Genomic DNA, 14632 nt, shown 5'->3' with positions numbered 1-14632 from the left:
CTGAAATCAATAGTATTATTGAATGTGTAACCTGGATTTACTAGCTGTGAAACTTTGGGCATACATTTTTTCCTTGATTTTAGGGAGAGAGTAAGGGAGAGAGAGAGAGAGAGAGAGAGAGAGAGAGAGAGAGAGAGAGAGAGAGAGAGAGAGAGTTATAGTTGTGAGAGAGAAACATCAATTGGTTGTGTCCCATAGGTGCTCTGGCTGGGGATCAAACCTGCAACATACATATGTGCCCTGACCAGAATCAAACCTGCAACCTTTCAGTGCACGTGAGAATGCTCCAACCAACTGAGCCACACAGGGGAAGCCACTTCCTCTTCAGTGTACTAGAATAAAAAATGGCTGCCACTGCACACTTGCTCCTCATTTTTCTGTCTCTGTTCTCAAGGTACACTGCCCAACCATCTCAGTTCCAATGGTATATAGGCTGCACTTGCAAGACTCAGGAGGTTTAGATTCCCTTCCCTTCTTTTTTAACCTATGAGAACAGAGATTGAAACTATACCAGTCATGGCCTCATCTATCCCCCACACCATCCATTTAAATGGTTTACCTGTATGTCTGAGCTAGTGTCCTTTTGCCCACATGACTGAAAAGGCCCATCTCTCTGGCATACATTCTTTAGTGATGCTAACTAGGCAGGCACACCTACTTGCCTTGGCATGTTTTATAGATGACCCAAGCTGCAAACACAAACATGTATAAAACATATGCTCTTTTTGTATAATTTTAGCCTCCAAAATATGCCTACACATAGGGATGTGTGCATACAGACACACACATATTCTTTTTTGCCTGGTAGAAATATGCTTCTGTGGTGTTCCTTCTACTCCCACACATGCCCCATCCATGGCTGGCACATCTCCTAATTATTCCCATCTACTCCCTCCCCATAGACCTTTTGTGTGTATATTTTGGCACACATCCTCTTGATTCTGCCTAGTTCCTTCTTCACTCTCTTTATCTGCCTCCCTCTCTTTCCCTCCTCTTCACAACTCTTTTAGAAAATATGTTAAACTATACACTCTTTATTATTAATGCACATTTATGAAAAATTCTTCACAGTTACAAAAGTGCAAGGTTATAAAATCATCTCCATACAAAGGTTGGCATCTCCCCTTTCCCCAACCCTCCCTAACCCTCCCACCCCAGACATCAGCATTCCTCAGGACAGCACTCAGAAAAACAGAGATCTGTGGCTCTAGATCTCTCCACCCAGCCCTGTGACAAACATGGTGCTAATGTACACAGAACCTTGCAACTTGCTTCCTTCACTTCTCTTCTCCCTCCTTCTTGGGTGAGAAGAGTGGACAAGTTTCTTAGCTTTGGGAAGAATGGACAAAGATATTTCCTTTCTGGAGCTGGAAAGGATGTCAGAGCTATATCAATATTTACCGTATTTTTCGGACCATAAGACGCACTTTTTTCCCCCCAGAAGTGGGGGGAAAAAGTCCCTGCGTCTTATGGTCCAAATATAGCCTACACATATACTTTAAAAAAAAAGTTTTTTTACTTGCCCGGCTCTGTGTGGTCTCTGTATGCTTGCCTGGCTCTAAAATGGTTCTAAATGCTGCTGTTTACTTTACAGGGTTGATTACATGTGTTTATGACTGTGATGTTGGGTTTTAATGCACATAAAATATTTTAGGACACTATTTGTTTCAGAATCTTTTTTTCTTCATTTCCCTTCTCTAAAAACTGGTGCGTCTTATGGTCCGGAGGGTCTTATGGTCCGAAAAATACGGTATATATTGATATAGACATCTATAGGAATTGTAAGTCTTTCCTGATGGTGGAAGAGAAATACTTGTTTTGGTCTGTGATCAAATTCTATACACCAACCTCCTTAGAAGGAGCCAGCAGATTCTAGAGCAACTCTGAGGACCCATTTCTGCAGGGCTCTCTGGGAATCTCTATAGTAATGGATAAACAATGGAGGCAGTCTGAGGGTGATCAAAAGGAACCGGTCCAAAGTGGTATGGTGTAAATGTGGGGTCATTTTTAAAGAACAATGGCCCAGATATTGACTATCACAACACTGTTGATTAACTAAACTTTGATATCCTCAAGCCCATGAGGAAAGTTCTTTGATTAGGATAATCTCAGAGGGATAGAGGAGAACAGAGAGAAGTAGTTAGGCTTTCATTAGTCTGCCTCTACCACATCTCTGTTGTTGTTTTTTTTAATACCCCCAATATTATTCAAATAGGTAGCTATCCCTACTCAATCCCCAATGGGATTCCATATTAGTGTATTAAACAATGCAATAAACAGATGGCTGAGTAGACTATTGGAGAACTGAAGTCAAGTTCCAGAGAGTTTGCCCCCATATCAGTAGACATCTAATGAACATGAAACTTCATGAACAGACACATGGATTCAGAGATACTCCAACACTTACATGTTAACTAATCTGGAAAAAAACTAATGACACCTTGTGGGATCACCATTGTGGGTTCTTGGCCAGCAGTACTATGGGAACTGTTTCAATCAGTACTGCTAGATTTCCTCTAGAAGTGTGCCTCTAGAAGCTTGCTTCTGATAGTCTGCACAAGATACTGATGGTAGGAGGTGAGGGAATTTTCCTCATTGTGCTTTAGTTAACTGGGGACCTTCTAGCAGCTGGAGACCTTCTAAAAACCATGTATCCTACTCATTTACAGGGACTATGTAATCTCATTAGATAGTACATTTTATTTCAAGGGTCATTTGGTGTCTTGTTTGGTTCTAGTTCTATGCAAAAAACAAGTACATATCTAAAAATATATTAACTATATTTTAGCAAACAAGAGTATCTAGGAGATTATCATAGATGCATATGATGTTCTTCTATGGGAGGCTTATCTATTTGTATCAGGACTATTATTTCTACAAGAACCTTTCCAAATACCTTAGACTATGAGATTGACTAGTGAAGGGCATCCCCAATCCACCTGTCCTGGACATAGTGGAAGAAGAGATGGGGCACAGTTCTGCTCCAGGTGTCACAAGAGCAGGGTCTGGCCCAGATGTTGTAAGCAACACAACACACAAGGTTCAAGTACCCCGGGTCTAGCAAAGTTCTGGGTACTCTTTTGGTTGACTAGCTCAGGGAGCATGAGTAAGAATTCTTGGAAGATGATGTTTCTCCTTCATCCCTTCAGACCTGCCAGGAAGATGGGATGATGCAAGTCAGCTGGAGTTGGGGGCAAGGTAGGAAGCCCCTGTTTTAATTTATATGCTGACCAGCCTTGGAAACATGTTGGACCATGCCTTAAAGTCTTTCCCTATCGTGCAGAGGTTCTTATCCACAGCTTTCTGACACCCTTTGTATCTCTTGCAACACAACACAGCAGGGCTTAAATAGAAGGGGTTAACATAGCTTTCTCTCCTGTTTCCAAAAGTTCTTATTTTTTTAGATGGCTACCATTTCTAATGCATTATTTGCACATTGCAAGGCAGGTGACTCATTCAGGTGCTGCCTGTGCTGCTTCTAAGTATCAGAGGCTGTGATTTGCCCTACCTAAATCTGTACAGCAGCTACTTTTTACTGTCATTTATATAGCTGATCTACTAAGATGTTCATAGCTGCTGAGTCCTAGGGCTCCACTATCTAGCCTCCCAGGCATTCTCTTTCCAAGCACCTGGGGCAGTACCGGAAAGAGAGCCATGCTGGAGTTGAATCTCAATCTTGCCATTTAGGCAAGTCACACCGCTCTTGAGTCTCTATTTTTTTTTTTTTTTTAATCTGTAAAATAGGAGAAATGATAGTTTGCCTGCCCCACAGGGTTGTGAAGAGTTAGGAAGAATGATGTCAAAGCTCTTCAGGAACTGTCCAGTGCTGAAAAAATGTAGAGAAAATGATGATGAAGCTGATGACACTGATAATGAAGATGACGACAATGACGGTAATTGTGCTTTATACGTGAAGATAATTGATTTCTAACAGCCTGATTAGACACGGTTTTACCTAACACCTTCCTTCTAGAGTTTATCTGGATAACCTTGGGTAAGATACTCAGCTTTCAGCAATGAATTAATCTGTAAAATGGGAATAATAAAAGCTACCAGGCAATGTTGCTGTGAAAACTAGTATAATTGAATCAATAGATGTAATAGTGTCCAAAAGAATGCTGGCTCTTAATAGGAGCTTCATCAGCACTACTTGACTTTGAACTTATATACTTTTGAAGGGAACTGTGATGTTTTCTTACTTGACTGGGATAGTTAAAAGAGCATAAACTTATTTTGCTCATAAGTATCACATAATCTTGACCTCTCTGGGCTTTACTTGCCCATATGTAAAACGAGAACTATAATGCTCACCTCAGAAGATTGTTGTGTGAGTTAAAGAAAATTGTGGAGAGTGTTTATCACAGTGCCTGACACTGGCAAGTGTTTGGTAATTAATAGCTCTCTCACCTTTATACTTAAATGAGTTAAGTTGTTTAGAAGAAAGAGCAAATCCTCCCTCAGTCCTGTATTATCATGCTACAGGGATGCAGCCCACAGTGCATTTTCCTGGTGACATTCCTTGGCATGAGCACTGTGGCAGGAATAGTCACGAGATTAGGAGTCTGAGTGTCAGGACTCATGCTGCCCATTCCTGGGCCTCCTGCTTCTTCCTTCTGAGGCCTGAGGCCGGAGTGAGAGGCAGAAAACAGAGGTGGGAGAAAGGGCACTGAAGGTGTCCTCAGCTTGCTACTGGGACCTTGACAGCAGGCTACAACTGGTGATCTAGTGTGATGGGCAGTCACTGGGAGGTGGTCTCACCTGTTAGCTGCTGGTAGGAGGCAGCCAAGAGGGTTGGCATTGGGGGTTTTCACCCTCTGGAGGCAATGGTAGGCAGCTCTGAGCAATGACAGGTGGGTGTCAGAGGGAAAGTTTTGGTCCTGTGCCACTTTCCTTCTGTACACTGAGGTCCGAGGGATTGCTCACCATGCTTCTCAATGTACCACACATATTCTGGCCTATCATTTGTGTATGTACACTTCTTGGTCTACTTGACAACACAGACAGTTTTGATGACCCAGCTCATGAGCCATCTCTACTCTTATTCTTCTCTTGAACTTTTTGAAGCACAGTTGATAACCCCTCCTCTGGGCTTCCATAGCTATGTATTTAGAATGCCAACAGATTGTCTTAATGGGAATATTTTCTGATTCTTTCTCCTCTAACAGAGGGAAGTACCTGGAGGACAGGAACTAGGTGACTTCATTTAACACTGCCAGTTCCTAGCACAGTGCCTGGCCCACAGTAGAAGCTATTCAAAAGCAGTTTCCTGACATTGCATGAGCTATGACAGAGGTGGCCAGGGCACCATGGGGCTAGAGTGAGCAGCCAGGGAGAGTGTCTGGTATGAATGGCAGAGGTGGTCAGCAGCATGGAGGGGATGTCAGCCACGTACATCATATCTCTTCCTCTTCACTGGCTTTGCTCCAACGGTGGCAGCAGTTGGCTGTGATGCCCAGGAGGAAGTTGGTGGCCACAGATGCGATGGATACCACGAAGCCCACGAATGCGATGAAGAGGTAATCATCCAGGGTCAGGGTCAGGTGACAAGCCTTGAAGCTCTCCTCAGTGAGGGAGAAGAGTGGGGCACCCTCAACTTCAGGGGGCCCCCGGCACTCAGCCAGCTGAGAATCTGTAACACAGAACCCAGGGAAGGTGAAAGGCCTGGGGAGACAGAATGGAATGGAGAAGACCCACCCTACAGGAAAAGTTTAGGTTTTTTTGTGCCAAAATTTTTACTTACCTTCTTTAGTTCTCTCAACAGCCCTCAAGGCAAATACTTTTATACCCATTTTTATAGATGTGGCGACCACTGTCGCCACATCTATAAAAATAGAGAATATAGTAACTGATCTGAAATCCAATAGCCACTATTAATAATAGAACTCGGGCTTTTGTCTGCTACCATTGTCTCTTATATAAGCCTTCCAACTAATATCTGGGCTTCTGCCCTTAACCCATTTCAACACAGTGGCTGAGTGATCCAGTCAAACCTGAAGTCCTGTTATGTCACTCTGCTTCTTATCTTCACACAGACTGAAAGCTAATGTCCTCACCAGGGGCTGCAAGGACTTCTCCCCATTGTTTCTACTCTACTCCTGGCTGACTCTGTTTTATCCACTTAAACTTCCTGGTCATTCTTCCATCACCTGAGCTTGTCCCCTTTTGGGTAGGGAGGGAGTGCCTTTGCATTTGTCTCTGGGTGAGGATGCTTCTCTTCTGCATCTCTGCACAGCTCAATTCCTCATGTCCTTTGAGACTTTGCTCAAATATCACCTTATTGGACTTCCCTTATGATACTCTTTCAAGAGTATCCCATATGTCATCTTTCCCAGGCATTTCCTGTCTTAGCTACTCTGCCCATTTTTTCTTCATAGTGTTTACCACTGTTTGACAGCTTGTTTATTATCTATCTCCTCCACCTTGAATATAAGCATTTCCCATAGTATTCTTAGCCTATGTAAGTATTCAGTGAATCTTTGTTAAATGAATATGGGAATAAATGATTCTGTCCAACTCCAAAGCATTGGGTCTTTCTACTACCCCATGTGGCTTTTCCAGATATACAAAGTGTAGGGTTAAGAATGTGGGCTCTGGAGTCATTGTCCTGGGTTTAAATCCCTTCTTTATTTCTCCCAAGTTGTGCGATTAAGTATAAGCCATTTAGCCCCTCTGTGTCTTAGCTTCTTCATCTGTAAAATGAGCAGATGAATAGTAGTATCTACCTCATAGGGTTGTTATGAGGAGTCTATGAGTTAACATTTAAATGATATGTTCTTGGAATATAAGTATTGAGTAATGTATGCTTTTATTATTACTTTATTTTGGTCTTTTTGGACAGGTCAATGGGTTGCCATTCTCTCCATCATTGATGGTCCCATCCCATCCTTCCAGGGGCACATGTACAAATAAATGCTTGATGACAGTCAATGGTTCCATTGTGCTCTGCCTTGGGAGTAAAAGTGGCATGCAGGTAGCAGTCTGCCATTCCTTTGTTCAAATTAATTAAGTTTTCACCTTGGACAAGTTTTTTTTTTTTTTTTTTTTCCTTTCTGGCTTTCATGAAGAAAGTGGATACATAAAAAGGAGATAATCTAACTTATTGTCTGGGAATGTCAATGTGAAGATGTGAAGGACTTTTCTAAATTAAATGGGGCAAAAAGCTTTTTACTCTTTCTATAGACTTTGGGGCCAAAGAATAAAATCATGGATTTGGATTGACCTTTTGTGAAAATGGATGAGCATCATTCTCCTTAGAAATGGAGAGCTAGATTCAGAAAAAGAATGCAATCTGTCCCCAATCTCAGGTTGAGGTGGGTCCCTATAGGCTGTATGCAAAGTACTCCAGACTCTTCCAAGAAAAAGATTGTATCTGGAGTTGACCATCCAGAGGCTCTTCTTTTGGAACTGGAAGATGCTGAGCACCCAAATCTACTGTGTTCCTGGATTTGGCGAGACAATATAAAGCTGAGGTGTGTGGAGACAGTGAGGGTAATTGGTGTGGACCAACCAGAGGAGGCTCCAAGGACTGGACCCTGCAGGACTCCAGGAAGAAAGCCTGGGGCTGACAAAACTTTCTGGTAAGTCAAAGGACCAGTCTTGAAGTTAAGTTATATTCCAAGGGCACCCTTATGTTTCTCCGTGTTGGGATTTGTCTAAAAGTTGTAGATAGTCTTTGGAATCCCATGAAAAAGGGAGAAGAAGCCAGAACAGACAGAGGACAGAGGATTGCCTAATCCTACCTACACTGGTAAGTTCTTCACCCCCAAGAGGAAGTATCCTGGAGTGTGGTGAGGTTCAAAGTGTGTTCTGTGGAGGAACAGAGAACCTGGGCTTCTAGCTGTGGCGTACTTGTGTTCTCACTTTTTAGTTCGCAGTCACTTTCCCTTCTGGAGCTTCGGTTCATCATCTGTACTGACATGAGGCCTTGGTGATGGGATCTTGGATCCCTTTCCCACTCACTGGGAATTTGAGCTTTTTTTTTTTTTTTTGAAGGGCATCAGGGATCTCAGAGATTACTGAAAAGAAGGAGCCCATGTGTGGTGGAAGCTTAGCGCCTAGTGTGCCCCTTCTGTTTCTAGTGCCCAGGAGAGAGGGGAGCAGATGCAACTTGCAAAGGTTGAACAGATGGAGGGATCACTCCACGCAGCCTCTTCCTCATGCCCCTTACCATCACCCTATCTCAGTCCCCAGCTATTTTGGTCCCAGAGAACATCCTCCCACAGCTCTGAGGAAACATGGGAATTGTGTCCCACAGCTCCCCCAAGCTATTTTGGTCCCGTACTCCCCACTCAGTCCTCCTCTCCCTCCTACATTCATCATCACTTCTGAACACACTCTGAGCCCAGGCTCTGGGACATCCCCTGGGATAGTGCCCTAAGCTATTTCTGTTATTTTACTGCTGGGGCTTATGCCAAAGCTCAGTGCTGCCACATAGGAGAACTGGTGATGGGGGCCACCACTGAATATTGCCTGCCTCCAGGCTAGGTTTGGATACCGGTGGGTGAGTCCAGGGCCCATTAAACATTCGTGATTCAGGCTCCTTTAGTAGCCAATCCATCCCTGGTTGGAATTGTCTGGTTAAATTGTCACATCCTAGTTTCTCCTCTCAACTCTCAATCTCCTGCTCAAATCTTGTGGAACTCTGCTGAGACCCTTTGGTTCAGAACTTAGGCCAGAATTCATGCCCCGACTCTCCCATCAGCCTAGAATGGACTCTGTAGGATACAACCAGAGGCAGCCAGACTGCAAGGGTTGATTTCTGACTCCAACACTTAGCAGAGCTGTAACTTCAGGCAAGTTAACAAACCTCTCTATGCCTCAGTTTCACCTTCTGTAGAGTAGGGATGGCTCACTAAGGCGAGGATGAGATGAACTAAAATATATAACATGCTTGGAATAGAGCAGGACAGTAAGTACAAAAATAAATATCGCTAGCCATTTCTGTCTCTGAAAGACTGCCAGCACTCAGAACACTTAAGAAGCAGTCTTGAAGAGTAGGAAGGACTTTGAAGTCAATACACTTGAGCTTTATCCATGGTTCTGCCAGTTTGTAACTGATTCTGGGCTACTCTTTCCATGGTTCTAAATCTCAGTTTCTTCACCCACAAAATGGGGTGCTAAAAGTGGGACCATGCATGCCAAGTTCTTGGTCCTGGTGTGAGCTCAATAAACACTGTTTATTATGAGCTCTTCTTGTTTATTGTCTGTCTGCCTCATTAGGTCATAAGTGCCATAAAGGCAAGGGCAGTGTCTGTTACATTAATGAATGGGTCTACAAACTCTACAAATACTCGTGGAGCAAAAGAGCTGGGTATGGAGACAGGAGCATAAATCAGAGCACACCGTAGGGGCTCAAGATCTCTAAGGCTTCCTCTCTTCTTTTGAGGAGTTCCTTTCAGTGAGGCCAGAACCTTCTATCCCTCATACCCCCAGTCCTGCCTCCCCCCTCCCTTACCTGAGGTGCAGCGCTGGATCCGGTTTCGCAGCCACTTCAGCAGGGGCTCCATGGTGCAGCCGCACACCCAGGGGTTGCCACCGATCTGCAGGGTCACCAGCCCTGGCAAGCCTTCCAGGGCCTCGAGGCTGAGGAAGGCCAGGCCCCCGTAGCTGAGGTCCAGGTCTCGGAGCTGCATCAGTCCCTGGAAGGCCTGCGGGTGCACCCTGCGCAACCACGGGTTGTGGCTCAGGTCGATGTGCACCAGGCCATGGGCTTCCTGGAACATGTCAGCTGGCACGTGGCTGAGGTTGTTGTAACTCAGATCCAGGTGTGCCAAGCGCTTGGCATGGAGGAAGAGGCCTGGGGGCAGCTCGATCAAGGAGTTGTTGTGCAAATCCAACACCCTGAGCTCCATGTAGCACGTGAGGTAGCCCGGCGGCACAGTGGCGATGCGGTTGTGGGCCAGGCTGAGGTTGCGCGTGTCCATTGGCAGGTCTGGGGGCACGGAGAATAGCCGTTGGCTGCTGCAATCCACCACCTGGTTATGGCATGTGCAAAGGACGGGGCAGCTGGTGCCTGCGTCCGAGTGCATCACCCCGGCTGCCAAGAGGAGGGAGACCAGGAGCACGGCTGGTTGTGGTGGCCCAGGCCAGGGCAGCTGGGACCAGGTGTCACCCATCTTAGGCAGCTGGCAACGGCAGTGCTGAATGGAGTCCACAGGGGCTGGGGCTGTTGTGTCCATAGAATTGAGAGTCAGTGGCACAGGAAGGCAGCGGCATCGGGGCTTAGAGCCCTGGAGGGTGGGTCTTCTGAGTAGGGACGTCATGGCTCAAGCCTTTCCTGGGAGCCACTGAGTGAGAGCCACAGGAAGTCCCCTTTGGAGTTTAGGGGGCAAGCAACCTGTTTGAGGTTCTCCAGGGTCTGCAAAGACGATCAAAACTTGAGAAAGAAAGGAGGCAAGGGTGGGGCTGGGCCAGCTGCCAGCTGGAAGTGGAAGGGTCCCTGCAGATCTTTTGTGTCCCTCGCACCCATGACTTCTGGGAGCTTCCTCTTTGTGCAGTGTCTGAGAGATGGGAGGGGGGAGCTAAGGACACGAAAGGGGCCTTTTAAAGGTCCCAGAATATCTAAAAGTCCCCAGCCCCGCCCCAAGTCTGGGATTGATGATCAGATGCCAGAGCTGCGTTGGGGTCTCCAGCATTCAAGGACTCAAAGGGGATTCTATTGGTGGCCCAGTGGACTCGAGTCCAAGGGGGTCCATGGGTGGGTGTTTTGGGCAGGGAGCCCGGAGTGAAGTGGATCTCCATGGGCCTTCGGAAAGCCCGAGTCCTTGGCTCAGTGTCTATGGTAATCCCCGGGGAGGGGAAGACCCCAAGGGCCACCCATTGTTTGCACTGCTGAGCTTGGAAAGAGTCATGTGTCCCAAAGGTGCAGGAGGGGGCTGCTAGGAGCTCTGGCAACTTCCCAAGTTGGTGCTTCTCTAAGCAGCTTTGTGTTCGGCGGGTGGAGGCAGAATTCCTTCTGGCAACAAGGAAAGCACTCAGGCAGAGAAACGGTGCCTTCTTCTCCCCGTGGCTTCTCTCCTAGGCTCAGTGCCCCCTCATCCCCCCTCTGCTGCAGAGTCCTCTGTATACTGTCTGAATCTCAGGTGTGGCCATGGTGGGCTCAGACCCCAAACTCACACGGGTGTTACTCGCTAACCTTGCAGGCCCCTTCCTTGAGCATCCTCCTAAGTGTCTTGTCCTGCGCTGGATGCATTTTCTCATTCTCCATAGCCCCACCTCCACCAGCACCAACTACCCCACCCTTGAACAACTCTCAAAGAAAAAAGGCATGCACGCTCCGGCAGATTGCAGACCTCTTTCAGAGCTCTAGCTCTCTTTCTCTTTTTCTGTCTTTCTGTCTCTCTCTCTGACACACACACACACACACACACACACACACACACACACACACACACGTTGTTCCACTCCTATGACTCCAGCACATTTGCCCTGCCCTGTGCTCATGCCTCCCCAGTTTTCTTTCCAGCTTCCTTCTGTACATGTACTCTGCCCCTCCCAGTCTGTCCCCACCATCTTTCACCCCAGTGCACACTCCTAATCCCAGCATCCTTCCCCACAAACACTCCACTCTCCCCTTATCACCCCAGCTTGAGCCCACACCCACACTTGGCCAGGCAGAGGGGCAGAGCATGATGCCATACTTGGTGGCTCACCCTGCCATCCACTCTGCAGCCAGCCTCTGAGCCCCTGGATTCTCCGGTGCCCACCTGCTGTCCTCACTTGTCCTCCCCACATCCCTTCCTCTGACACTGCTTCTCTTCCCACTGATTCCTGCCTTCATCCCACCCACTGGGAAGTCACCCCAGCTCCCCTTGATCCAGACTCATTTTTCTGTACCCTAAAGTCTCCACCTGCACTCCCACAGGCCCCCAAGAGCCCACTTACTCTGTTCCAAGGACACAGCCATCAATCTGCGGCAGACAGGGGCTCCCTCCCTCCTGCTGGAATCCCTGCTTGCGGCTTCAGGGGAACAGATTGCCTCCTCGGCTAGTCTCCTCCCCCGGCTTCTCCTCCATGGTTCCTGGCTGCTCAGGCTGCATCCTCGGTGGTTTCCTGTTCTGTGGTCCCCGAGCTGGTCTCCTTCTTTTACCCGAAAAGAGAATCCGAGGGAGGATGCTGAGAAGAAAGTTCACAGAATCCGAATGCTTCTTCCAGAAACTCAGCTTGGTGCTGAGGCTGCTGCCAGGGTTTGTCAGATCTTTCCCTCCCTTCCCTTCCCTCCCTCTCCCCCTCCTCTCTTCCTTTTTCACTCCCCTTTTTTCCTCGAGGGCCAGGTACTGACGTTTCACTGTCTCTTAGCAACTGCCTCCACATCTCTGAGCAACAGGAGCGCTGTCTATGGACCCCACTAAGAAGAGACAGAAAGAAGCAGTTGTAGAATTCACAGCCACACACAGATCCTAGGCAAGGGGAACAAGGGGTTGGGGGGGGGGGCATTGACAGAACAGGACATGGGCAGAGGGGAGAAGCAGGGAGAGAGGGCAAAGGGCCCAGTGGACTCTGAGATAGAGGAGGGGGAGTTTCAGGGCACCAGATACAGAAGGGACAGTAAAGAGGGCTTGGAATGGAGAATGGGACTTAGTGGGCGGTGGAGGGCAGGTGAAAAAATGCAGGGAGGCCATGAAGACATGAATAAGGATGGAAAGAAAAAAGGGAAGTGGATATGACAAATTGGCTCACTTGATGGAGTATCGCTATTTAGTCCACATATAACATTTGCTTCCCTGAGTTTTAATACATTTTGGTCACCAGGTAGCAGGTGACTGGACTGGCTCAGGGCTTGTCAGGTACAACTATAGGAGGTGAAACCTTTTCTTGATTCCTAAATTGTCACTAAGTCCTGATGCTACAAGCTTTGAGGGCTTTTGGGATGTGAAGGGTCAACTGCCAGGTCCAGGTGCCTGGAGCTATAGAAACAATCAGATCTGTCTGTAGGGCAGTCAGAGCTGCCAGAACACCTTGTGGTCCTGTTCTTTTTCACCAGGCCCCCAGGACTGTCTGCTGACCTGCTCCTATCTCTCCAAGCTTCCAGATTTTTAGGAAAACTAAAATGGAGTAACAGAAAGTGAAAGTTCAGTTGTACAGATCTGAGGTTTTATAAAGTTCTCAGGATCACTGACTTCTCTTTTTTCTATATGGCCATAGAAGGTCTGCTTCCCTTTCCATTGTCCTCGCTCATATTCTGCTCATTGAATCTTTCATGTTCTACAGAGTGCAACACACAGTAACAAGGGAGCTGCTGCATTAATATTTATACATTGCATTGGTTGAGGTAAATATAGTTGCCACCACCTTCCACCTTAAAGATGAGCTTAGAAATAAAATATTTTTTTAAAATATTTTTTAATTGATTTTTTTACAGAGAGGAGGAGAGAGAGATAGAAAGCTAGAAACGTCGATGAGAGAGAAACATCGACCATCTGCCTCTTGCACACCCCGCACCGGGGATGTGCCCGCAACCAACGTACATGCCTGTGACAGGAATCGAACCTGGGACCTTTCAGTCTGCAGACCGACGCTCTACCACTGAGCCAAACCAGTTTCGGCTAGAAATAAAATCTTAATCTTTATGCAGAAAACACAGCAACACATTAGAACAAGTAATCCAGTATAATCAAGGAAAGCAAAGCTAGCATGATACCTTTTTAATAATAAGTGATAAATGGTAGAAAACATAATTATCTCAATTGAGGCTAAGAAAGGTAATAGCATATTTCTATATTTAATATTAACCGAATACACTTAAGAAACAAATAAAAAAGAATGGAGGTTTTCTTCCTTTGTATAATATACCAGTTTATATTTACAATTAGAAACAATAGTATGACTAAATAAAAATGTGGCAGTTTCCTTTAAAAAATAGGATTTAGTCAGGAACAAACACCTCATCATCATTGGAAACTACAGCTTTCTGACCAGTAAAATTGGGATAATAATAATGGCATTGAGCTCATGAGATTGTTTTAGAGGATTAATAAAGCATGTAAGACAGTATAGAGTGAGCACTACAGATGTGTTTGCTAAATGAATAAATCAAGTAAAATAAATGTCAAAGTATTAAATTGAAATAGTTATGCAACAAGGAAAACAATTGCACAAAAATGGGGACTAAAGAAAGAAAAATGTCACATCTGCAGATGACTTGAATGTATTCTTGTGAACGATAAGTCTCAAAAACTTTGAGGGTCCCCAACCCAGAACATTATCGTTGCATGTAAGTCTTCTGTAAAAGTGAGTTTAAGTGAAGGCAGAAGTCTTTTAGAAAACTTCTTACCCATAATCATTCTATAATGATTGTTTCTTAAACTGGTGTCTCATGATATCCTGTGTGCTGTGAGAAAAATATTCTCAAATAAGTTTGAGAAACATTGAGTTAAACAAAATTAAATAAATTTATTTTTTCCAAGACTTCTCAAGGCTTTAATGCATTAATGGAGACTCTCCAAGGAAGGATGGAAGATGTATAATATCCAGTATTACCCTTATGTTGGGTGGCTCGCTACTCCCCTTAGCAATGTGACCTTCTCTTACACAGTAGCCTTGCAGGGGGAGTGATTCAATTTTGAGTTCCAGCAAAATCTTAAATAATAACATATCATGGCCTTTTGGAGTCTCTTGCAAGTTATTCAGTCAT

General features: G+C 45.7%; 1 protein-coding gene and 1 long non-coding RNA gene across 5 annotated transcripts in view; one reads left to right on the top strand and one right to left on the bottom strand.

Annotated features, from left to right (window-relative positions):
• Window positions 1-1759: 1759 nt before the first annotated feature.
• LOC123651851 overlaps window positions 1760-14632 on the top strand; it is a 33301-nt gene continuing 20428 nt past the window's right edge. For all 3 annotated transcript variants that reach the window (XR_006740814.1, XR_006740816.1, XR_006740815.1), the window contains exon 1: window positions 1760-3198. This is a non-coding gene — a long non-coding RNA (uncharacterized LOC123651851). The remainder of the gene's footprint in view (window positions 3199-14632) is intronic.
• LRRC55 (leucine rich repeat containing 55) lies at window positions 5199-12204 on the bottom strand. Of its 2 annotated transcripts, none has more exons than XM_045577521.1 (3): window positions 11884-12204; window positions 9455-10954; window positions 5199-5629 (listed from the first exon to the last, which is right to left on the bottom strand). In XM_045577521.1, the coding sequence occupies exons 2-3, from the start codon at window positions 10260-10262 to the stop codon at window positions 5394-5396; spliced, it is 1044 nt and encodes a 347-aa protein (XP_045433477.1). In that variant the 5' UTR covers window positions 10263-10954; window positions 11884-12204; the 3' UTR covers window positions 5199-5393. The 2 variants fall into 2 exon arrangements, with proteins under 2 accessions (XP_045433477.1, XP_036282426.1); XM_036426533.2 differs by having other exon boundaries at window positions 9455-10951.

The sequence above is a fragment of the Pipistrellus kuhlii genome, unplaced genomic scaffold (assembly GCF_014108245.1).
Source record: "Pipistrellus kuhlii isolate mPipKuh1 unplaced genomic scaffold, mPipKuh1.p scaffold_m20_p_9, whole genome shotgun sequence".
Lineage (NCBI taxonomy): Eukaryota > Metazoa > Chordata > Mammalia > Chiroptera > Vespertilionidae > Pipistrellus > Pipistrellus kuhlii.
The sequence above is the reverse complement of the archived record's forward strand: the minus strand, read 5'-3'. Positions and strand labels throughout refer to the sequence as shown.